The 24,526-nt window shown below is 42.2% G+C and overlaps 2 protein-coding genes across 2 annotated transcripts in view; both read right to left on the bottom strand.

The window, feature by feature from the left end:
* mpped1 (metallophosphoesterase domain containing 1) overlaps positions 1-7,874 on the bottom strand; it is a gene marked incomplete at both ends in the record, with an annotated part of 219,862 nt that extends 211,988 nt beyond the window's left edge. Inside the window, one exon of the mRNA XM_083935273.1 lies at positions 7,855-7,874. The remainder of the gene's footprint in view (positions 1-7,854) is intronic.
* The window catches only part of scube1 (signal peptide, CUB domain, EGF-like 1), a 137,889-nt gene that overhangs the window by 94,969 nt on the left and 18,394 nt on the right, over positions 1-24,526 (bottom strand). Inside the window, exons 3-4 of the mRNA XM_083935270.1 lie at positions 21,892-22,017; positions 7,543-7,677 (exon numbers count right to left, since the gene is read on the bottom strand). Of these exons, the coding sequence (XP_083791396.1) occupies positions 7,543-7,677; positions 21,892-22,017 (261 nt within the window). The remainder of the gene's footprint in view (positions 1-7,542; positions 7,678-21,891; positions 22,018-24,526) is intronic.

Here is a 24,526-nt window from a genome sequence, read left to right as displayed (position 1 = left end):
GCGAGGAGCTGGTACAGGGGCCAGTAGGTAAGTCTTTAAAACAGTCTTTTAATAAACTCTGGGTTTGCTTGTTTATGTGTAGGGACTGTTCTTATGCTACTGCAGAGGTTTGCTGTTATTTTCAGCAGTATTAGTGGTTAAAAGACGTTTGAATGCCTTCAACGTACTCCTGCAGCTAATCAGTGTTAGCCACGTTTGACTGTTAGCAACTCTCCCGGATTTCTCCGTTAATAGTTAATGAACGAAAAAAAACTGTCTCGATGGCTTATTTGATGATGATGATTTGACTCTGTAACACTGTTTAAAAGTAGAAGCTGGATGGCTTCAGGTCAGTGGAAGTTGCTCGCGTTCTGCCACCTGCAAGTGTCTTGTCGCCTGTTGTTTACAACCATTCTGAGATGCCGTTTTAAGTATAGTTGTGACATCATCATCAACAGTCCAGAAGTCCTGACGGCTCGTTTAAAGGCACAGTTTCTGAATTCTAAATTCACAGTATTTATATAGCCCCAACACCTGCTTTATCATAAAAAAAGACACGGAAATCTCACTTTTTACAACATGGGACCGTACACTTTAACCCCTCTACTACACTTGGTTCTTGTACATACAAACAGCATTAATATTTCAGCATACTATTTCAGACATACTTATTTGATGTATATAAGTGCTGAAAAAGACCATGGGACTATTTTGCGCTGTAATTAAAATAATTGTTATTTCTAGCCTTAAAGTCCCGCAACACTGAGCAGCATGTGAAAGAGTTACCAGCCATGACATTGCACAGGGCGTTACATCCCATTGATTGTAATCCCTACATACAGCCTTCCAGGAGCTGCTGACGGACCATTGTCATCCCTGCCGACTCAGCCTGTAAATCCCACTGAGCCACAGTCTCGCTGTGCTGCAAACTTAAAGGCCTCTAAAAAAATGGAACTTCAAAATAAAACAGAGTGACATTTTCCAAAGCATTGGGATTCTTTCTCAACTGTTTTCTGATCAAAATGGTTTATTTTTCTCACCCACTATTATGAATCGCTCAGTCATCGTGTTCCACAGTTCACAGAGACTCCTGCAACCAAACATTCTCTTGGAGCGCCAAGCCTGGTATCCGCATGAGATGGTGTTTAAAGTTCCCAACTTACTGCCAACTCCAACTTTGCCAGGAATTTTGGTGTTGAGCTCAGAGAAGAATTTACAAGCGTATTGTTTTCACTCTGTTTTGGCAGTGACTACATTGTCCAAAAGGCACAATTAATAAATCAGACAGAGGCGGACAGACAGACAGAGGCACCAATTTGATATCTTATACTGCAACTAGTCAACCTCTGCACTGCTGCTGCAAATCACACACAGGGGTTTCTTTAAATTACACATACACTGTTTTTATTAAATGAGACCTACACTATAATTATTGATGGCACAAACTCAGCACTATCCTTTTTCAAAGACAGCAGGTAACCCAAAACTTGCAGTGACCGACCTGGTCCTCCATTTTAAAGATCCCCAAATCTCCCAAACAGGAAATGAGATTCTCCATTCTACATGCATGTCACCATTGGACCTGTGAGCCATACCTGACTCATGTGGTCATAGCCCTCCCACATCATGACAGTCCAGGAACATTTGCTGCGAGAGCTGTTTCCCAACTCCAGATTGGGAGCTTGGGGGCCAAAGTCTTGGTTCTCTCCTGGATGTGCTTCAGACAGAGCTGCGAATCACAACAGAGTGGAAACACACCATAATGGAACAAACAATTGTTGCTAGGCTTTATTATCCTCCAGGCGAGTGTCAGTGAGAAAGAAATGAGCCGCGAGCTGACACTTAACATTTGCAGAGCAACAATCTCAATCTCAGCTTCAGCACTGAAACACAAACTGTCTCTCCTTCTCACACTGTCTTCCACATACACACACCACAGAAATCCTGACTGTTGAGGTTGTGGTAAACATGGAATGTCAAGGTGAGATTAACAGTGGACAATCTCTGAGGATCAATAAAGGCTTATCTTGTATTGGTGGTAATGTGTATGTTGGAAATGAGGGTGATGAGGTCAACCCACATAGGGAGAAGATGCGACGGAGGGTTTTACCTACAGGAGATCATCTAAGTACACGTAATGTACACACACACGCGCGCACACACCTCGCTCTCTCATACACACACACACACACACACACACATCAGCTTACTCGCATAATGGCTGGGGTTCTGAGCAGAAGCTGAGTGAAGGGAAGGTTAGACAGCACCTCTGACCACATGTGTGTATACACTGTTCTCACAGAAACTGATTAGGTTTTTGCATGAAAAGAAATGGCTGCATGATAAATATGATTATACTGTGAGTCCAAAACCTCCTGTACCATTTTGCCAAATGTACAAATTCATATGGATACTTTGAGCAATATGGTCAGCAATTTTCACAGGATTTGTAAAGAAAAGAGTTTTTTTCAGAGTCGCGTGACTATGTGAGATTCAATCAGATGAAAAGTACTCAGATTTACTTTAAGTAGTAATATATAACTTCTCCTGTTTTAACTTATCATTAGGAAATGTTGATGCACAATTTAATGGCTGCATTTACACAATTAGAAAGACACTAACCACATTTAGGCTGCTGCCCTATAAGCCTCGCTTTCACTATGCCATTCTGTGGTACCACCACAGTGGTACCACCACAGTCTGTCTGTCTGCTACCAGGTACCATCTCTTGTTTGCCACTCGACACAATCTCCTGTCTGTCACTGGGTCGTGGTCTAAACCAAGATGGCAAACTATTTATTACCTTCCACACTGTCAGCAGTAGAGCATTACAGCACCACTGCTTTGTTCTGACCTTTCACAATAAAAGCCCTTCACATATAACATAACACCACATCAATTCTTACCAGAAATCATTTCGATAACGGGCAAGTCAACAAAATAACTCGAAACTTAACAAAATGGCGACAGTAGCTATCATCAGGTAGTGTGAATGCTAAACCCAGGTCAGACCAAAGATTCGCAAGGAGACAAGTTGAAACTTGTAACTACTTGCAATGTGCAGTTCTGCAACGTTCTGACACGTGCCAATTCACACCAACAAGAGGAGACGGTGTATCATCTCCATAGCAACAACACTCTGCACTTCTGTTCTAACTTTAAATTGTAGAATCATAAAATATTTGAGCAAAGAGATTGTGACATACTTTCTACAGCTGCTTTCACTGCTTTTTCCTTTGCCCTCTCTCTTATTGTATTGCTCACTTGACCCTCTCTCTCTCTGTCTCTTCTTCTTTCGCTCTCGCACACTAGTTGAGCCTCAATCCAAAACTGCCATTTTTTAACCAGCTGACAGTTTGTAGAGGACTTGACCAGCAGACTTTGCTACAAGTTAACTGGCTGTTGAAACATGTGACGTGCCTTACGTTCTAAAACCAGCTGCTGGCGACTGGACAAGTGGAGTGGCAGGCAACAACATCGGCCGGTTTGAGTCAAATCATGAATATTTGGTCTGAACTGGGCTTGAGACCGTGGAACAATCGAAGTTGTGGAAACTCTAACATTACCCGGCAAAAGTAAAAGAGCCCCGAGGATAGAGGACGATGTAGAGTGATAAAAAAACATTGTTCTACTAAGCTGCCTGCCTACTTAATTAGTGTGTGTGTGTGTGTGTGTGTGTTGGTTTTGGGGGGTCTCAGAGGCTCAACTGATTTTCAGAATGTAGACCATAGCTTTAAGTAAAAGTACAGTAGTATAATTAGCAAATTGTACTTGAAATATCCAAAGTAAAAGTGCTTGTTTAGCAGAATGCTCTGAGTGATATATTATCATATATTACACCTTAAAAGGCTTTTTTTTTAAGTGTGCTCGCTACTGAGCAATGAGTATTACTATGTCATTGGTCTAGGTGGAGCTAATAGATACCATTTTATATACAGTGAAGTAGTTTTGTCCAGTGGTTCCTAACCTAGGGGTCGGCCCCCTCCTAAAGTCACGGCATGAATCCAATGTGTCATAACATGATGTTTTCATTATTTCAGCCCAATTAGTAGACCACATCTAAAATGTGTGAGTGTAATATTGTACAGTATGTGTATTACTTGTCAGATTGGTCCTCTTTAAACAGCTGTCTAGGAGTGTGAGAGATCATAATATGGTTTAAGGTAGAAATTTTGGAAGAGAAGTGAATAAAAAGCGACATGATGAAGCAGGGAGAGAAGGGGGCCATGGACAGGAAGATGGAAAAAACGTCTGCAAGGAGATTCCTGTGGGACACTGGGATGCTGCTGCTATTCCTGTGCAGGAGACAAGTGTCTGATTGAGGATCTCTGGATGGGGTGGGGGCTGTGTAATGTGTGCTGGTGGTTAAAGGCTCAGAACATCCTGCCAGAGCAGAGCAGGGCAACAGGAATATACCACAAGCATAGTTTACCGTGAACATCCCTCTGACAGGAGCGGGAATTACACAGTAACTGTTTTGATCTAGAAAATATTTACTGACATTAAATTGGATTTAAATAAATATATGGTTTAATTAAATACTTTTAGGCTTTTTCAAATAATAAGGAATTAAAAAGATCAGGGAATAAGTCAATGGAATTTGGAGACTCACTTTTATGTTTTGGTCTCATTCTGTAGTGCAATTTTTCTAATCCACCATACAAAGTGAGAACTCTTAATGGCTGTCACCTTAATTCTGTACCGAAAACCTGCAGAAATAGTTTTGTAGGAGAGGAGAAGAGAGAGGGAGGAAAGCGAGATATATTCATGCTGGTTTATGGGGTTTCGAGTGAGCAAACACGCTTCTATTTCTGCATCTCTTTCACCTCTTTCTCTGAATGTCTCCACAAGGAATCCTCTAACATCCTGACACTGGCTCCTAACACGCCTCCACACTGACCACACCGACACTGTGAGCATCCAGGGAAAAGCGGGAGAGGATAAAGGAGAGGTCACTCTGTTGCAACCTCTTCCTGTATTTGATCTCTCTGGCCCCTCTCTCCCCCTCAGTCTTTATCCTGCACTGCATTCCTCCAGTGTCTCCCTTTCATGCCATCGCAAAGATGACAGATGACTGTCCTCTCGTCTGTCTTTGAACTTCTTTGCCACACTGTCCCCATTCACGGAGGCATGCATCTGAGCATTGTGCTCAGAAAATGTGTGTGAGCGTTGAGGGAAGGAGAAAGCAACCCCTCCTCACCTAGGGATCACCGCTCCTTCAGCACCCCTCGGCCTTGCAGATTGAGCCCATAAATTAAACAGTAACAGGGGCAATGGGTCAGGAATGCCAGGGTAGAAGGGTCAAAGGATTTTAAGAAATCCAATTCACTGTGGGTGTGGAGGGCGACCGACCAAGCCAGACGCATGATGTCAGTGCCCTCAAATCTCTCCCTGTGATCCAGAGAGCCTGTCAAAGGGTCACACAGACAGGGGACATTCTTTTTTAGGAGGCCCTGCAAAAAGCTGGGATATAAATGTGTGGAGACTGAAGTAGTTTCATGTTCAAAAGGTTCAAAGGTCATGGTATGGATAGTATATTGCTCAATTTGTATTTATTTTATCTATTAGGATCCCCATTTGCACCCACGGCAGCATCAGCTATTCGTCTGGGCTCTGGCATACACACAACATCCACATAAACATTGACTCTTACACATAAGGAACATGCATTTAAACATGACACAACAAGAACAAACAATGGCAGCTCCAAATAAACAAACCACAGAAAACAAATCTGACAGACCTTTTACAGACACCACAGACATCAGCATTTCTCTACACTCAGTTCATTCTGTACTTAAGTACCTTAAATAAACCAGTATAATACAGACACACACAAAATAAACTGAATAAATATATAAATAAAAAAATATATTATTATACATAAATAATAAATGAAAATAAATCACATTAATAAGCATTAACTTCAACTACCAATACACCAGTGGCTGCTGCTGGTCTTTGAAGGAGGGGAAGCTCATTTTTCCGGCCTACATCATAAATGTGTTTGTTTATTTATATGTAAATTCTACCCTTCTTTCCTTTTCAAGAAAATGATCTGTGACCTTGTCGTACCAACTAGGCGTCTTTTCCAGGGACTTGACCAGTGTCCTCTTAATGGCAGCAGGGCTAGGCTGCTTAAACGGCCTTGGCCCAGCTGGAGCTGCTGCGGCCTACTGCCAGTAGTGGAAAGTAACTGAGTGAATTTACTCAAAGACTGTACTTAATACAATTTTGAGGTAATTTTACCTTACGTGAGTATTTCCATTTTATGCTACTTTACACTCATACTCCACTATATTTCAGAGGAAATACTGTACTTTTTACTACACTACATTTATTGGGTAACTTCCGTTACTAGCTACTTCAAAGATTCAGATTATTAATAGAAAATATCATCAACAAATAAAATGGATATATTGTTATAAAATAAACTACACAGCGGTATATAGTGTAAGAAAAAATAGCCATACCTTTATCAGCTGCAACATTAGACATTTATATGAATTCATTATAATCCAATAACATATTCTGAAACAGGCATTTCTGCATACTTTTTTGTGAAGGATTTTGACTTATATAGTACAGTATTATTACTTTGACTAAGGTAAAAGCTCTGAGTACTTCTTCCACCACTGCCTAATGAGGACTAATAATATTGTAGGTGTAGTGGAGTCTTTCCTTGGACCTGTCATGACGTGCAGATTTATTTCTCCCCCCACAGCTGTCTAACAGCTAGCTGCAGTTACATATCTGACCACAGATTTACATAGGGGCGCTGTGGCTCTGCCCACATGAAACCTACTATAGACTAGTGAAGCAGAAGCTAATTACATGAGACATGAAAAAGGGGAGCCTCATACACAAATAATAAACCCACAATCGTTGTTTCGTTTCACAATGTGTTCATCATTATTTCCTTCATAATTATTAACTTACAACAATGACGGGCGTTAAAATCAGTTAACAATACAGATGCAGTGGGAGTTAACCGAGGTTGTAATAAACAGACGTTAGCTAACCAGCTAATATGCCGAAAAATGTATAACGACACATTCAACGTTACTTGACAGCGAACTAACTGACTAACTTGACACACAACACATCTATATCCAAACGGAAAAGTTGTACGTGTTTATTTGGATTGACAACCGATCATGTGGTCACTGAAGACGCATATGAGGACGCATTCTGCTGCCAGGTGTGAACAGATATACCGAGAGCGGACCACCTGTGATCTGATCACTCCACTCAGGGTGGATGTTCAAACCAGGTGAACACAGGCCAAGTGGGACAAACAACTCTTCCTTTTAGTTAGCACTGAGTAGAGCAACGCAGCACCAATCTGTCGATTTCTTTTCAATTAATTTGCATTAATTCACTCCAACTATTGTAAATGAATGCCTTGTCACATTTTCAAGTCATTTTAGCAAATTGATCTAGTAACCCCAAAACCCATTTTAGAAAGATTGAGCAAGGAGCATCAGGCAGCTTTCTCTAATCCTGAAATGAAGTGGAAGAAAACAGCTCTCACAGTCCCCTATCTCTCTGTTCCACTCTTACCATCAGAGCGGTGGATGCAGGTATGCTGGTTGTCGCTGAGGAAGAAGCCCTCTGTGCACTGACACTCGTAGCTCCCCATGGTGTTGACACACACTTGCTGGCATCCACCGTTGTTGTCCACACACTCGTCCACGTCTGTAAGGATGGAGGGAGACACAGAGAGAGAGATGACGTCAACCAAGGCAGCATGGCGAAATAGAAGCCAATTGAGTCACTTGTGTCAATGAAAGTTTGTGTGCTGGATAATGTCCAATGAGAGGGATGACACCAGAGTCAGGAATGCAAGGGCCATGCATGCACGCTCATACACACACACACACACACACACACACACACACACACACACACACAACGTGAGCATCTACAGTATGTGTGTGTGAGTGTGATACGTGCATGTATTGATGCACGACTGTGTTTATAGGGCCCCACTGTGCAACTGAAAGGCCAGTAAATTTCCAATGGGGCATTTTGATGGGCTGAAGTGAACTGAAAACATGTAACACCATCAACTGACTCTAACAGGCGTCAAGGGATGTTTGTGTGTGTGTGTGTGTGTGTGTGTGTGTGTGTGTGTGTGTGTGTGTGTGTGTGTGTGTGTGTGTGTGTGTGTGTGTGTGTGTGTGTGTGTGTGTGTGTGTGTGTGTGTGTGTGTGTAGGTTACACAAACAGACATACTGTGGAGAAGTAAAAAAGAAAAGACACAGAAAGAAAAAAATAAATAATTGAGCCTATACATGCTTTTAGCTAATGGTTTCAATCAAGGTTTAGGGGAACTAATAATCATGTCTTGACTCCTCCTTGTAAAGTGAAACCTAAAGATCAATTTAGATGCAGCTCAGCACTGAGTCAAGATCTACTAATCTGCAATACATATTGTGTTTTTAAGCCTTTGTTCAAATGTTGAAAGTTTGGAGTGTATAAGAGCGTCATGATGGAAGTATATGAAGGCCATTCTCATGCTCACTAATGTCTCATAAGTTGTTAAGAGGAACACCACTGAAAAATACATGCTCTGATTTTGGATCAAAGAATTGCATTTTCAGCAAGCACTTCTGTTCTGGAAACTGCTCAGAACCCCCCTTAATTGTTAATTGTTAATTGCTATTGTTACCTAGGAAAGAAATGCATCCTCTGAATGCTGCAGGTCTCTAGTTTGTGGTTGTAAAGTTTCACGAGGCTGTGATTATCCCAGAGGTCACAACAGCTCATTTTATAGTGAGGTCAAGGTTAAAAAAAAGTTTCCATTACTATGGAGACTGACATCATCACACATGAACACAATTGGGCTCATTGAATCCTTAAGAGTCTCATCTTTCCAGTCAGACCCAATTTATGTAATTCAACACTTTTAATGGACCCCAGTATGCAGAAATATTCAAAAACTCCATTTGTGAAAGAAATACTGCATGTGTTTGCCCCAAACTGTCTGGTTTATCATAAAATGTCTGTAAAGGGGAGGCATGTGGGTACCCATAGAACCCATTTCATTCAGATATGTTGAGATCAGAGGTCAAGAGACCTCTATGAAACAGGTCATGCCAAGGCGCCCTGTTCACAGAGGCAGACACCGGGCCCCCTCTCTCTCCCATTTTCTGTCACTCTCTTCATCTATACTATCCCACTAAAGGCATGAAAAGTTCCCCCAGTTCCAGAGCCCTAGTGTCACAACACAGTATGATAATTACATCTGGGTGTCACTAGAAGCAGGCTTAATTCGTCCTGCATTGTCTCCAGCAGCGGCAGGGTTTTTCTTCTTAAAGAAGGAAGACGGGTCCTTGAGACCCTGCATCGACTACAGCCCACTTAATGACATCACTATAAGGAACCGTTCCCCTCATGTCTACTGTTTTTGACAAGCTTCAACAGGCCAAAATATTCACCAAGTTGGACCTGCGCAACGCTTATCATCTGGTCCGAATTAGAGAGGGTGACGAGTGGAAGACTGGATTCAACACACCCAGCGGTCACTATGAATACAGGGTCATGCCCTTTGGACTTACCACTCCCCCCTCTGTGTTCAATGATCAATGACATTCTAAGAAACGTCCTTGACCATTTCATGTTGGTTTACCCTGACAATATCTTAATCTATTCTCCCGATCGTGACACTCACCAGAATCATGTAAATCAGGTTTTGAAGAGACTCTTGGACAATGACCTGTATGTTAAAGCTGAAAGGAGTGTGTTTCATGCCAACACCGTCTCCTTCCCGGGCTTCATTGTAGCCCCTGGAAGAGTGCAAATGGATCCGGCTAAAGTTAGCGCTGTGGCAGATTGGCCTACACCTGACAGCCGCAACAAAGTTCAGCAATTCTTGGAATTTGCTTACTTTTACAAGCGGCTCGTCAGAGACTTCAGCGTTATAGCCTCTCCTCTTCACGCTCTTACCTCCTCCCAGGTGCGTTTCTGCTGGTCTCCAGAGGCAGGGAAGGCCTTCCAGACACTTAAGCACCGCTTCAACTTGGCTCCCATCCTCACCATGCCAGACCCACAGCGCCAGTTTGGGGTGGAGGTGGACGCCTCCAATGAAGGATTAGGGGCAGTCCTGTCTCAACGCTCAGAACAGGACGGCAAGATGCATCCCTGTGCCTTTTTGTCACGGCGACTGTCAAAAGCAGAAAGAAACTATGATGTCGGGAGTTGCTGGCAGTGAAGCTCGCTTTGGAGGAGTGTAGGCATTGGCTTGAGGGGGCCAAACATCCATCGAGTTCCAGGTCTACGTAGAGGCGTGTTCGGTCTGTGCCCGGAATAAAACGTCGTCCAGGTCCCGCATGGGTCTTCTCCAGCCGCTCCCCATCCCTTCCAGACCATGGTCAGACATCTCTGTTCACAGGCCTCCCGGTCTCCCAAGTTCCAGTCGGCGTTCCGGTTGACACCTGTTCCCGAGTTCCAGTCGGCGGTCCAGTCGACACCTGCGCCTGAGTTCCAGTCCGCCGTCCGGTCGAAACCGGTTCCTTCATGTTCACCCCACCTTCTATGTGAGTCAAGTAAAGCCAGCAAAGGAAAGCATCTTTGAACTGGCCGCCAAGCCCCCACCACCACCCTAGGGGAGACAGTCCGGTCGACACCTGTTCCAGCCTGGGGTTCAAGTTTACTTTAATAGAGCTCATCCTGGATGGATATGCACAGGTTCAGTTTTTCATTGTATTTAAGTGATCTACCCTCACGGCCAACCTAACTAACCCATATCCAAGATTCCAACCATACCACATTTATACTTAGCACATACAGTAATACACTTTGAAAACACATTTGGGATCATCCATCTGAACTCTCGATTGGAGATATTTTGGGAAGGGGCGAAAATACTGGTTGCTGATTAGATAAACCATCTGTCTATCACCAACATACGGGCCAAATCAACAAAGCGTATGACGTTCTAACAGCATCGAGGCAAAGCTCAGAAAGTAAACAGCATGTCAGTAAAGGATATTTGCCGTTTGTCCGAATCTACAGATATAAGGCAGAATTTCAGGTGCCTCCATGTTGTTTACACTGAACAGTTGCTTCTCATTGCATCACACTTAAATCCGTCTCAAAACCAACACTGATTGGTTCGATCGCTGTTCAAACTTCTCGAAATTTTCTCCGCCGCACGTTACCGGACTGATCTGAAGGTAAAATACAATGGAGCTCAGAGATCAGGATGGTCTGACGAGGCTAGGTAAATGCAGAGCCGCCCACAAACCTCATCATCTCAGCTGTATTATGGTGTTCATTTTCACTGAATGCAACATTGATGGTGCATGAATGAGAGTGCAATCAAACCTTGAAGCTGACTTCGTTATCTAGTGAACTCACACCCATAACCCTCCAGTTCCAGTGTAAATATACTGACGTATTAGTGCTGCACAAGTCGTTGTGTCCTCGCTGAACTCTGGGCCTTGTTTTCATTTCACTTCCTAACACTGTTTTAAGAAAATCTCATGGTTTAACATATGTCATTAATATGACTGATGTATTTAATTTTTAGGGAGAGAGAGACAGAGAAAAGAAGAAATATAGCTGTCTCCAAGTCAATTGATCTCTGCCAACATTTCTGCATAAACACAGGCCACAGGGCCATTTTGCAAGTTTCAAGCAGAGCCCCTTCGTTTTGTTTGATTGTGCTTGTGTAAACTTGCGTAAAATTTTGTTTAGACACAACGAGGATGTGTCTGACACATCAGGGGGGAGAAGAAGGGAGCTGGGGTTGAAGAGTGAGAGTGGGAGGCTCAAGCGGGGAAACAAAAAACTGATAAGTGAAGATACAAACAAGTGAAGAAGGTAATTTCAAAGAGATATCCATTAATGAGACATTTATGACAAGATTTGTGGAAAGTTTACTCATGAGGGAAACTACTATTACTACTGCCATGAAAGCACAAAGGGTGAGAAACCAGACTGTCTCTTCTGTTCCTAACCTGACACTCCTTTTTGCCCCAGCCCTTCCAAAAGTCTGTGCACGCCGCTGCAGTATTTACATTTGTACATTGTTATTTCTCTTCCTGTTTGTCCTGTGATCCCTACACATGATTCTAATGTAAGAGATGGGGTTCAATGTCACGGTCCACAGTTCTCGTTCTGTGCAAAAATACATTAAGTTCACTAAAGCTTATATGAGGGTATCTTCCAATGTTATAGTCTCTTTTGGTGTGCTTTCCAGTGTAATCAGCAGATATCCAGACCATGACACCCTCTTCTGAATAGTGGTCATTGTTTACAGTCCGATTAGCAACTCGAGACACGACAATAAAGTTGGAGTTAAGACACATCGTCTCTACCGTCTAAACAGATAACTGCATTTGAATGCAGATAGATAATAACAAAAAGCTAATAAAAAGCTAAGTCGTTGTCTTTGGGTTCCATGATTGCATTTCGGCTGATGCATTTCCACCTCTTTTGCTCTCCATGCGGACTCTGTACCAGCATGCAAACAAAGCCTCTGACTATAAACCAGACGGCTTCTGTTACCCATATCGTGTACAGATTCTAGCCTTGTGAGCCCATCATGATCACTGACCTCCATTATATTTTACTCGTAGATCAGTCTGGTATTGTGGGGTGGAGAAAATTTAAAGAAGTTTGCCAAGCGACCAAACCAGTCAGCGTTGGTTTTGAGGCGGATTTAAGTGTGATGAGACGAGAAGAGAGTGTTCAGTGTAAACAACATGGAGGCTTCCACAGATGAGATGAGCGGCTATGGAGCGCAAGCCACTCACTAACTCTTTTTTCTCTGGATCCTTCTGTTGAATATGGACCGAGCTCCTGAAATTGGGCCTTTGATCCGTAAATTCATGTTACACAAACGGAAAATACCCTTTACCCACATGTTGTTTACTTTCTGTTTACTTTTCCTCAATGTTTGTTGTGTATGTGTGTATGTGTATGTGAACGTCATATGCTCAGTTAATCTGATTGGTTGATTTGGCCCGTATGTTGGTGATGGTTTATCCAATCAGCAACCAGTATTTTCGCCCCTTCCCAAAAGATCTCCAAACCAGAGTTCCCAGATGGATATGCTGAGCAAATGAGAGTCATGCGAATCAAGCCATCTGGTGGAGTCGGGTTATACAGATTCTACATTCCTATGCAGAATCTTTTTATATTGGATCAACATTTGAATATATCTTTGCACAGAAGGAGGACTGTGGAGTTTGCCCCCTATTACTCACATTAGGAGGGTCAATGTGTCATGGTCAGTATGAGGACTGGTATTATTTAAGGGTAACCTTACTAAATTTGAAACCATCCTTTAATTTATCTAACTTTTTGTTCCCTTATCTGAACACAAATCAAGTGGCTTTGATTAATGTAGACTGAATAGCCCCATGTGAGCTTTTTAAACTTTGCCTCAGTTTCTCTGCCCCTTCCCTTCCTGTCTGTCTTGCCTCCCACCTCCTGTCTGTTACATGTTGGACCTCTCTGTAACACACTGCGGTCGCTGACTCCCCACTGCGCAGCCGCCGCTCAGATCTCGCCGTGGAATGAAAAGGACGCATCAGAAGAAAAATAAACTCAGGCAAGTGCACCAGACATTCACAGAGGGCACCGAACGATCGACACATTGAGCCCAGCTGTGTCCACGCCGAAACCAAATAAATAGAGTCCAAATCAAAAGGAAGAAAGGAACCGAAAAGGACCGCTCTTTAATCAAAGTACGATGACGCAACTTTAAATGAATTAGTGCCCTAACATGTTGACACAATGCATCTGGGAAATGATGGAGTGATTTTCTGACTGTTCACAAACGGATTTCCTTTTTTTTTTTCAATTATCTCAAAGCTCATTCAGAACACCACACGTTTCTGAGGCTTCTGAATATGTTTTGAGTCTATTAAAAGCCACAAAGTCTTTATTGTTTTTCACAGGCAGGCCCAGAACGTGCAACAAAAAAAAAAAAAGAAATTGAATGTGAAACAAAAAGTTTAGGCAAAAATGTTGTTTTCAAATGGAGCTGTACATTTTAGAGTGTTAATTGTAGGGGTTACACCTGAGCTTATTTCCCCTCCAACTGCGCTGAGCTTTAAAGTGTAATTCCGGTGCAAAATCATCCCATGGTCTGTTTCAGCACTTACATACATCAAATAAACCATCGAGACATCGAGACATCGAGACATCGTTTTTTTCAGGTATGAACTATTAACTGAGAAATCCGTGAGAGTTGTCGGACGTGGCTAACAGTGCCTACACAGAAAACAAAGCACAAACAACGTAGTTAGTGAACCCAGAGTGTTTTAAAGACTTACCTACTGGCCCCTGTACCAGCTCCTCTCATAGTAAAGTGCATTACAGTGGATAACCAAAGTCAGTCTTAAAGGAAGGAGCCCATTGGTGCTTTGTTTTCTGTGCAGGGACTCCTCTCATGCTGCTGCAGAGGTTTGCTGTTATTTTGAGCAGGATTATTGAGCAGACTTTTTTATGCCTTCACCGTACTGCCCCGAGCTAATCACTGTTAGCCACGTACGGCTGTTAGCCACATACGGTGGACTCGTTCATACATGAAAAACACTTTCTCAATGGCTTATTTGATGTATGAAAGTTCTGAAAAAGACCATGGGATGATTTTGCACTGGAATTTCACTTTAATGTTTAGCTCTGCTGTTGTCAGACTGAGGGACCTGAACGCTGAAGCTTACTAAAACAACTGTTCTCTGAGCATAGACATGACATTAGATTCCCAGCTTTGATTAATGCAGGCCCTGCATTTCTACCACTCATGGAAGACATATGATTTTGATTTACAGAATCTCTGAACTCATCGCAGCTGATCCAAGCCACAGAGCTGACGTGCGGTGTTATGACAGCATGTCGTACAAGAGACGACACTTTCTGTCTCTGGATGTACACAGACTGCCAGTATTTATTGTGTGTATATGCATGTGTGAATGGGATGAGAGAGGGAGCGTGTGCGATCGTGTGCCCTCATTCATACTGTAAATCTCCTGTTGAATGAGACACTTGAGAGTGAGACATTATAACAAACACTGGGGTCCTTGTTGAGGGGTGGCCCAAAGACGAAGGTTGGAGCTGCGCTTAAACTGCGGTTTGACAATAGGCCGACCCATCAGTCTCTCAAAGATCTGTTTATATGGTTACCATGCATTGCAGGGCACTATTTATCTCTACAGTTGGTGATGACAGTAAACATAAAGCATCAGAGGCTGGTGACGATATGGTATCCATGAGTCAATACACAGGAACGCATTACCCGCTCTGCAGTGTTGTAGATCTTCTCAAAATCTGCTAAATATAGATCCTACATATCACACCTGAAATACAACTTAATCCTGTGGACTGAGCCTTCCTCTGCCAGCAGTCCTTTGTTTAAATGGGGTTTGAAATCTGACATTCAAGTATTTTGTCCCAAAATTAGTGTTTTCAAATTTTTTTCAAAATTCAAATACTGTTTTTTTTACTTGACTTTACTGGAGTATTTCCACTTTCTTTTTACTTCCTAGATGAAATTTCCATCAAATGAAAATATTATATTTTTTACTCCACTACATTATAACATTTAATTCTGATTATGGGTAACTCCACTAATTAAAATGATCAAAAAACAACTAGCTACCAAATCAAATGCTTAGAATATTATATCAGAATATTAATGCGTGTGTGATAAAAACCCTGTTGATGATACTTAAAGGGGACCTATTACACTCTTTCTCAGGTTTATACTTGTATTTTGTGTTTCTACTAGAACATGTTTACATGTTTTAATGTTCAAGAACACTTTATTTTTCACCCTTGGTTTGAGACGCTCTGTTGCAGCGCCTGTCTCTTTAAGCCCTCCTCCTGATAAACCCATTCTGCTCTGATTGGTCAGCACGTCCTGGTCTTCATCAAGACTACTGAGGCTGATGAGTCACCAAAATAAAAGAAGCACAACGCGTGATGTACAACATATGCGTCGGAAGAAGTTAGCCCTGTAACACCAGTGTCATTTTCATAACAATGGAAAAAAAACGAGAAGAGTTGCCCGGTGCTGCATGTCGCCTCTCTCTCTCTCTCTCTCTCTCTCTCTCTCTCTCTCTCTCTCTCTCTCTCTCTCTCTCTCTCTCTCTCTCTCTCTCTCTCTCTCTCTCTCTCTCTCTCTCTCTCTCTCTCTCTCTCTCTCTCTCTAATAAAAGGCTTGACAAGGCCACAAAAAAAACGGTTATGTGTACAGTCGATGTTTTGCTGTCGTGGTTGACGTGATGACCAGGTGATGACTTGTTGTCTCTCATTCCTGTGATCAGCTCTTTTCTGCTTTAAAACTCCTGGCTGTGGTTCGCACAACCATTCACATCATCGACACCTCTGCCTAATGTGCTGGCAACCCACAAAACTCTATTTACGTGGAAATCGAGCGAACAATATGTGTAGGGTCCGAGCCGGCACATTAGCGGCTAAATCAGGCCGGCAAATACGTGGAACAGGACAGCAAAAAGGCAGTCAAATTGCCGGCCTGCTGTACACTGACTACCGTAAAAAGTCACAAATAAAGCCTTCTAAACCTAACACTACACAACCAGACGTGTTGCAGCAGGAGTGTGATATGAAATTAGGGAGCAATGAACAACTAAAGTAACAAATATATCTGCTTTGTCTGCTGTTAGCATGTAGCTACATGTTGTAAGCGGTGGACTGTGGGGGAATATAGCAGCACTTTCTACCATCAGAGATAACAAATAATGCTTTATAAACCAAACACAACAAAACCAGACATGTTCAAACAGGAGTGTGGTCCAAAATTAGGGAGCAATGAACAACACAAGCAACAATTATTACAGCTATGTCTACCATTAGCATGTAGCTACATATAGTAAACAGCAGCACATTCTACCAGAGCTGTGCACAGCTGTACTTCATGGACGTACCGGCATGCTTTTCCTGGAGCAGATGACCTTATTTGAAAATCCGTGAAGGCTGAATGTCAGACGCCAAGAATGCAGAAAAAACTGCCCAAACCAAGGCGTCTGTATCCTGAGCAGATCTGCTCATGGGGGTTATACTGCTTTACCATAAACACGTTTACCTGATTATTTGAAGTATTGGTTTTGTTTAGAATGAACATCCAACATTATAACAACATATATATATATATATATATATATATATATATATACATGACAGAAAATAAGGAAGAGCATCATAGCTCCACTTTGAGGAAACCTCTGATCATGGGATTTTTACTATTATGTATGCAGAGTATTTCTGCATTATTACTTACTTATTATTATTACATCATTACTTTTGTAAGTAATTTTTTGTCTAGAGATTTTCGGGTAAACACAAAAAGATTTGTATGGTGCTGGGCTTGGCTGTTACAGGGGGTTACAGACAATAGTCAAACAGCAAAAACTGGAAAGGTCAGAAGATCACCCAGTGATAATTTAACTTAGATTATAAAATACCACAGAAAATGTCAAGATTAGAGCTGACATCTCCACAAATACATTATTATACCATTCCCATAAACACATTGATTAGTCAGACTATATCTCTGCTACTTGATGATTGTTGAAAGTCTAGAAAGAACATTCAGTGGAGTGCCTGACAAACAGTTTTAAAATTCGATTGGAGCGAAGAAGGAAAATGGAAGAACACCAGACAGTTTTAGATGAAAGTCTGTACAGAAATAGAGAGGAGGGTGAGGAGGAGAGGGAACTAGAGGAGGAAGGAGAGAGGAGAAGGAGAGGAAAGGAGAGGAGGATAATAAAAGCAGTGGCGGCTGGCCCACAGAGGGCACTAGGGCACCGCCCCTCCTACTCTACATCAAAGTTAATTCATTTGTAATTACTTTTATTTATTATAGCCATAACTGTGCGGTCCATGAGTAGCGTGTAATGCATTTTCTGCAATGAAATTAACTAAAAGCACTGATTGCAATGGAAATATGTATCTTCCTTTGTGGAAGTTGTTGCAACAGAACTGCCGGGCCAGCCGCTCCCCAGACCAGGAAAGCTTGTCTCACAAATTTACACTGAGATTTAAAGCTCCAGCTAACCGCCCCACACTTCCACAATCACACTCATCAATAGGTTGCGCACACTGTTTGTTCAGTCTACGGATGAAGAAATGAGACTTTGGGAAAAAATAGTTTTCACCCCAAATCTCGCTCGTACTGTTGAATGGAAACTGAAACTGAAAGTATTGGTGGACACAACTGTGTCTGTGTACATTATATTGCCAGAACAGGTTATATTTTTCTGAGAGAAAGTCTGATTTTTTTTCTTTTGACGAAGCCGCCCTGAAATAAATTCCACCAGCCGCCACTGAGGAGAGAAGAGGGGAGGAGCTAGAACAGATGGGCAGGGGGAAAACTAACTGAGAAGAAAAACGTGAAGAAGAAAAGGGGGAACAGAAAAGTACAATGAACAATAACAGGTTGAAAGAAGTGAACAACTGTGAAAGAACAGTAGAGAAAGGAAGAATGAAGCTGTGAGGAAATACAGAATTGTAAGAGGTGAATGAATAAACAACACCCAATGAGAAAAAGAAGGGACGAAGAATAAAATGAAGGTAGAAATGAACAAAAAGTGAAGCAGAGTCACAGCCTGTCCTGACTTTGGTTGTGATCACACAGATCTTGTGTCTGGTTTCACGCTTTACTGCCTTGTTTGGACTCAGTAACCCTGTTTTAATTAGCAGCAGTTCATTAAGGCCGCATCCAGTGAACATCCAATAAAGCAAGTCTCTGGGTTTAAGTCAGATGTGGGCTGGCTTCCTCTCGCCGGCTCGTAAAGAGCAGGTGACAGTTCTCTCATGACTCAGTTTCTAGCGTTTGAAATAGCGGTAGAAACACGTGTGGTGAAATCCCACTAACCTCACGCCCCTTCCCTTCAGTAAACCACAACACACAGAAAGATACGCCGGCTAAGCAGCGAGCTAACGGCTGTAGACAGTCTTTTACAGACAAACCAGCAAGAACACTGTCAGACATAGTTAGAGCTACCATCCCTCCAACCCACTGCTCTGTCACCGAAAAACTGGCAAATGTCTGTTTCATTAACAACAAGGGTTTCATTTTTAAAGTTGCTTCCATCATGTTTCTCAGTATGATCAGACCAACCAACTACAGTGGCTAAAACTCTTATGTGAATGTCTTTAAAGTGTAATTCCGGCTCAAAATGATCCCTTTTGGCACTTACATACATCAAATAAGCCATCAAGACAGTTTTTTTCATGTATGAACTATTAACGGGGAAATCTCGGAGAGTCGCTAACAGCCAGATGTGGCTAACAGTGATTAGCTCGGGGCAGTACGGTGAAGGCATTCAAACATCTTGTTTAACCACTAATACTGCTGAAAATAACAGCAAACCTCTGCAGCAGCATGGGAAGAGTCCCTACACAGAAAACAAAGCACCAACAACGTAGTTAGTGAACCCAGAGTTTATTTAAAGAGTGTTTTAAAGACTTACCTACTGGCCTCTGTACCAGCTCCTCTCATAGTAAAGTCCATTCAAGTGGATTACCAAAGTCAATCCCAAAGGAAGGAGCCCATTGGTGCTTTGTTGTCTGTGTAGGGACTCTTCTCATGCTGCTGCAGAGGTTTGGTGTTATTTTGAGCAGTATTAGTGTTTAAAAAAGACGTTTTAATGCCTTTACCGTACTGCCCCGAGCTAATCACTGTTAGCCACGTCTGGCTGTTAGCGACTCTCCGAGATTTCCCCGTTAATAGTTAGAGTAAAGAGTTAATCCCTGTTGTCTCTCCTGGATTTTTCCGTTAATAGCCATGGATAAAAAAAAAAAACTGTATCGGTGGCTTATTTGATGTGTAAGTGCCAAAAAGAGACCATGGGATGATTTTGTGCCAGAATTACACTTTAACTGCAATCCCTTTAATGACCATTAGCTTACACAAAAATAATTCCAAGAATTCCACTTTTGGTGTTAGGCCATTTTAATTCTTCTTATGTATTCATTGATGGCAATTTAAACTAGGAAAACATCAATATTCACAATTCCCGGTCTTTCTTAATACAACAGTAAAAATTCCATTGTTCATCCTGGCCATTAAGAAAATACCATTCATAGTTCCTTCTGTGCTTCGAATCTGAGAAACGTCTCATTCGTGGTCTGATAAACAGAGAGAATAACAGCGGGGCAAGAAGGATGAAACAAACACACAACTCTCCACACTGCTGGCTGCTGTTTAGCGCTCAATCTCTCACTCAATCTCTCCAAAGGCTCAAAGAATGAGCTACAGCACTTACAAATGCCAAAACAAATCCCACCAAAGACACATGGGCATCCACAACGGCATGCTTTTTTTTTATGTTTCTGATTTTATTTTGCTCTCGTCACTCAGCGGACTGACAGGATGAAATGTGTTTGAACACATCTGTGCAGAGCTCCGTGTTACACGGCAGAAAAAACATTACTCTGATTGACACTAAGTCAATAACGCAGCACTGGGGCTAAATGGGCTGTATCTGTCAGTAATAAAGCACAGCCAGATATCTGTAGGAGAACTCTTCAACCCCGACCGCCCTCCCAACAGTAGAGTGAAACAAGCACAAAACAGCACAGATGATGGAAACCCTCCAAACGATGACAGAGGGACTCTCCAGAGAAAGGCAAGCTGAGCCAGGCGGGCTTACAGGGACACACACACACCCACACACACACCCACACACACACACACACACACACACACACACACACACACACACACACACACACACACACACACACACACATACACAGGAACATCCACGCATGCTTAAGCATAAGCACAGACAGACATAACTTTTCACAGTCACTAAATCAGATGAATGCATGGACACACACCCAAAAACACTCAGACTCTCACTAATACACACCAAGGATACATTAACATTTAGACTTCCTACAGGTTTACGATCTTTAATTGTTTTTAAAACAAATGGAAAATGCGTGATTTTTTTAATACTGCAGTCCGACTGACTGATATATAGCAGATAAAAATCATAGATATGTCGTTCAGGAGTTAACATCAAGACCTTTACAGTGTGTCTCACCACAAGACATGACTATGGATGGGATGATACAAGATTTTATTTCAGATTGCGATAAAAACACACCCATAAGTTGATCATGGTGAGTTTCCATTTTAGGGTTAATCTTGAACATCAAGTCACTTGAAAAAAAGCTGTCTCACTCGCTAAAGTACAGACAGTCATATATATATATATAAATATTGATGCCAGGGGACTACAGATGAAAATTTGCCTTTTGGCTAATTCTGGCATTTTCAACCCATGTATGATGATGTGTTTTATTAATTCACACTGTCCCCTTCTTAAATAAACTAAATTAAGTATTAAAACGTACTAAAACAGACGTCTTATTTGCTAAAAAATAAAAAGCGTATAGGTCGTTATGTGGCCATATATTTTTAAGAACCTTCTAAACGAAAGCACACCACCGAAGAAAAGGAGGACAAAGAAGTGGAAGGACATAGCAAAAGAAAATCTTTTTAGAAATGGAAGTTTGGAGATAACAGTGTTTAAAGAGACTGGCTACAGTACGATGATGTTGTGATGAGCTTTTCTTTGTGTAAACAACATAATGCTAAGGGCATCATCTACCCGCCACCCTGTCCAGTGAGTGAAAAAAGGTCATTTCAGACCCTGCTATACATATAGCATATATAGCATATATATAAGATGAAATTTATTTGCCTTGGAAGTCTGTGTTGACAGTATAAATCACAGCAAAAACAGTAAAAAGACAACAAATACATTTATCCATCATTCAGAAAATGTACACACACAATACAATATATAACAGTCATTTGGTCCATTCCTCAATCATCAATTTCAGAAACCCTGTTAACAGAAACACACACACTCACACACACACACACACACACACACACACACACGCATATATTCTTACCCTGACAGTTGTGTCCGTCATGTGCCAGCATAAATCCATCGTAGCAGGTGCACCTGTAGTTGCCAGGTATGTTGATGCATTCATGGACACAGCCTCCATTGTAGTCGTTCTCACACTCATCCATATCTGAAAGAGAAAAGCGGTTGTGTTACTTCTTTTTAGTGTTTCAGTAGTTTAGGTGGTCACTGCTGTTATCGTCTGCACACAGTCAGAGTTGTTTTAGATGCTTGTTTTCCTCTTTCTGAAGCCATTTGCTGGTATTTATTCCAGTTCTTGTACTTCCAGTGAGGTTAACTGCAATTGGTTTGGTCATAGTCCTTCTTGTCAACCACTGGACACATGAAATATTTCTATCTTTAATGCATCTTTGGTGGAATTGGAGCTGTAAAGTGAAAAGGTTTTGGTTTTAAACGGTTCACCCTCCCCACCTCCGTGCTGAGCCAGCGGAGGCTTTCACAGGAGCGGCTCACAAGTGGTTGCCATGCGGAGCCACTTAAACAAACAGCCCCCTCCACCAACCCCCACCCCCCTCCGTGTGAACAGCAGGAGATCCGGCAGGCAGCGAGGAAGACTCCGGCCCACATCCCCCTCCTCCTCCTCCTCCTCCTCCCTCTGTACTGAAAATGACAGGTATCTGTCTTTGCTTCTCGATTCCGTGCTTGTCTCTTCCACATGCTAGACAGGATGTCAGACAGAATGCAAAGTCAACTGTGGCATTGAAGTCTGCGGTCTGTCCACCCTGTTGATCGTCCCGTCCTTCACTCTCTTCCTGTCTCTCAGGGCGCACTCACACTGTCCGTCCGTACCGTGCCCCGTGCTTTAGGGTACTTGTCCCCCCCTCCCTCTCCCCCCGCGGCCCAGGCCCGTTTGTACTCACACTACCTTAGCCTTGGCGAATGCTTCTTGCTGCCTATACGTCATCACGCCGTAACACGTCACACGCATTGATTGATGTCTCCGCTATGCGTCGCTTTGTTTACAAATCTTTCCGTAGACCTCAGAGTTTTTGTGCGTCTTGTCGGACTGTTTTTGAATATTTTCATCCGACCAAATCTGCAGTAAACACTCCACCTCCGCATCACACAAACGTGAACCTTTCGCCACCATTTTTTTAAATGTCCGTGCTTGGTCCGTCCTTCTTTTTTCTATGTCTGAACAGGTGCTCGTACACGTGCGCACGCTCATGCTCATACATGTGCAAACGTGCTTTAGCCGTGAAACGTGTGTGGGCACGGTACGGATGGACGGTGTGAGTGCGCCCTCAAACTCGCCTTTTCTGCCATTTCATTTTACACCATGGCTGCTGTCTGTCAACATTCTACTGCCAGCTAGCTTAAGTGCCTGCGGTCAGTTTGACTGTCTGTCTAACTTTCTTTCCAACAGTTGGACAGCTGATAACAATGACAATATTTTATGAATGACGTCACTGATAGCAGCCCCTGAGAGGTGTGTCACATGTGTCAAGCGGGAGGAAATTCTTTGTAAACAGAGTTCAACATGTCACAGGAGCCACAGGACTTGTTACTGATTGGCTGCGGGTATTATCTGACTGCACTAAATTATCCCGAACTTTTAGTTTGGCTGCAGGTTTCCATAAACAATGTGTGGCTGCTTGCCACCGGGCGCATTTCACCACTGTTTGGTGCGTTTTCTCCATTAAATAGAATGTTATGTTTTGTAAAATATATGACACAAACCAGTCATAATTCATAAGATACTTTACAAACTAATTTCACAGCGTTAAATAGAACGTCACGTAAGATACACAAATAGTTGTGCATAGGATTTTGTAAGATATCACATCTAACACTGATGAGAATATGTTGTTCAAAGTGATTACAATTCTTTCTCTGGGATGAATATGTGTACCAAATTTCAAAGCAACCCATTCATCAAGATATTTGAATAATACACTAAAATGTCAGCCTCATGGTGGTGCTACAGGAAGAGTCAACGGATCACCACAGTCAGTGGGATTCATTATCTGGAGCACACATTTCTGAACCAAATCTTATGACAATCCATCCAACAGTTGCTTAGATATAACTGTCTGGACTGAAGTGGTTGGCTGACCGACTGACTGACTGACTGACAACTGGCCAACTGACAGGCCAACATTGCAATCCCTGCAGCCATGCCACTAGCATAGCCAAATAGGGCCTATTTACCAAACCAAAAATCTCTATGTCCTCAAAATTGCAATTCTAATTTGCAGTGCCACTAAAATTAGGATTTTTTTCGATATAATTAATAACTCATATTGAGTCTATATGTAAAATGTTAAAGCAATTCTTACATTTCTGGCATTTTGGTAACCTTAAAATGCTCTTAATAAGTGTGGTACACTAAAATGTAAAAGAAATCCACCAAGTGTTCTCAAAAATATGCACTTCGCATATATTTCTGATAAAAGTCTGATTCAGTCCGAATAAAATAATTTGCAAAGCGTCCTGCCTGTCATCTCTTGCTCCATTTCACTTGCCCTGCTTATGCATGCCATGGGAAGTCCGAAGTTGTGAGATCATTCTCCCCCAAATTCGCTAGTAGGAGGTTCCACTTTGACAGGCATTCCAGTGCATTTTGCCAATTTGGAGGTCTGAAACTTCGGACATTTCTCTCTCAATGCGCGTGTCGG

The sequence above is a fragment of the Echiichthys vipera genome (assembly GCF_963691815.1).
Source record: "Echiichthys vipera genome assembly, chromosome: 20".
In the NCBI taxonomy this organism is placed as follows: domain Eukaryota; kingdom Metazoa; phylum Chordata; class Actinopteri; order Perciformes; family Trachinidae; genus Echiichthys; species Echiichthys vipera.
Note: the sequence above shows the minus strand (reverse complement) of the source record. Positions and strands in the feature narration are given on the sequence as shown.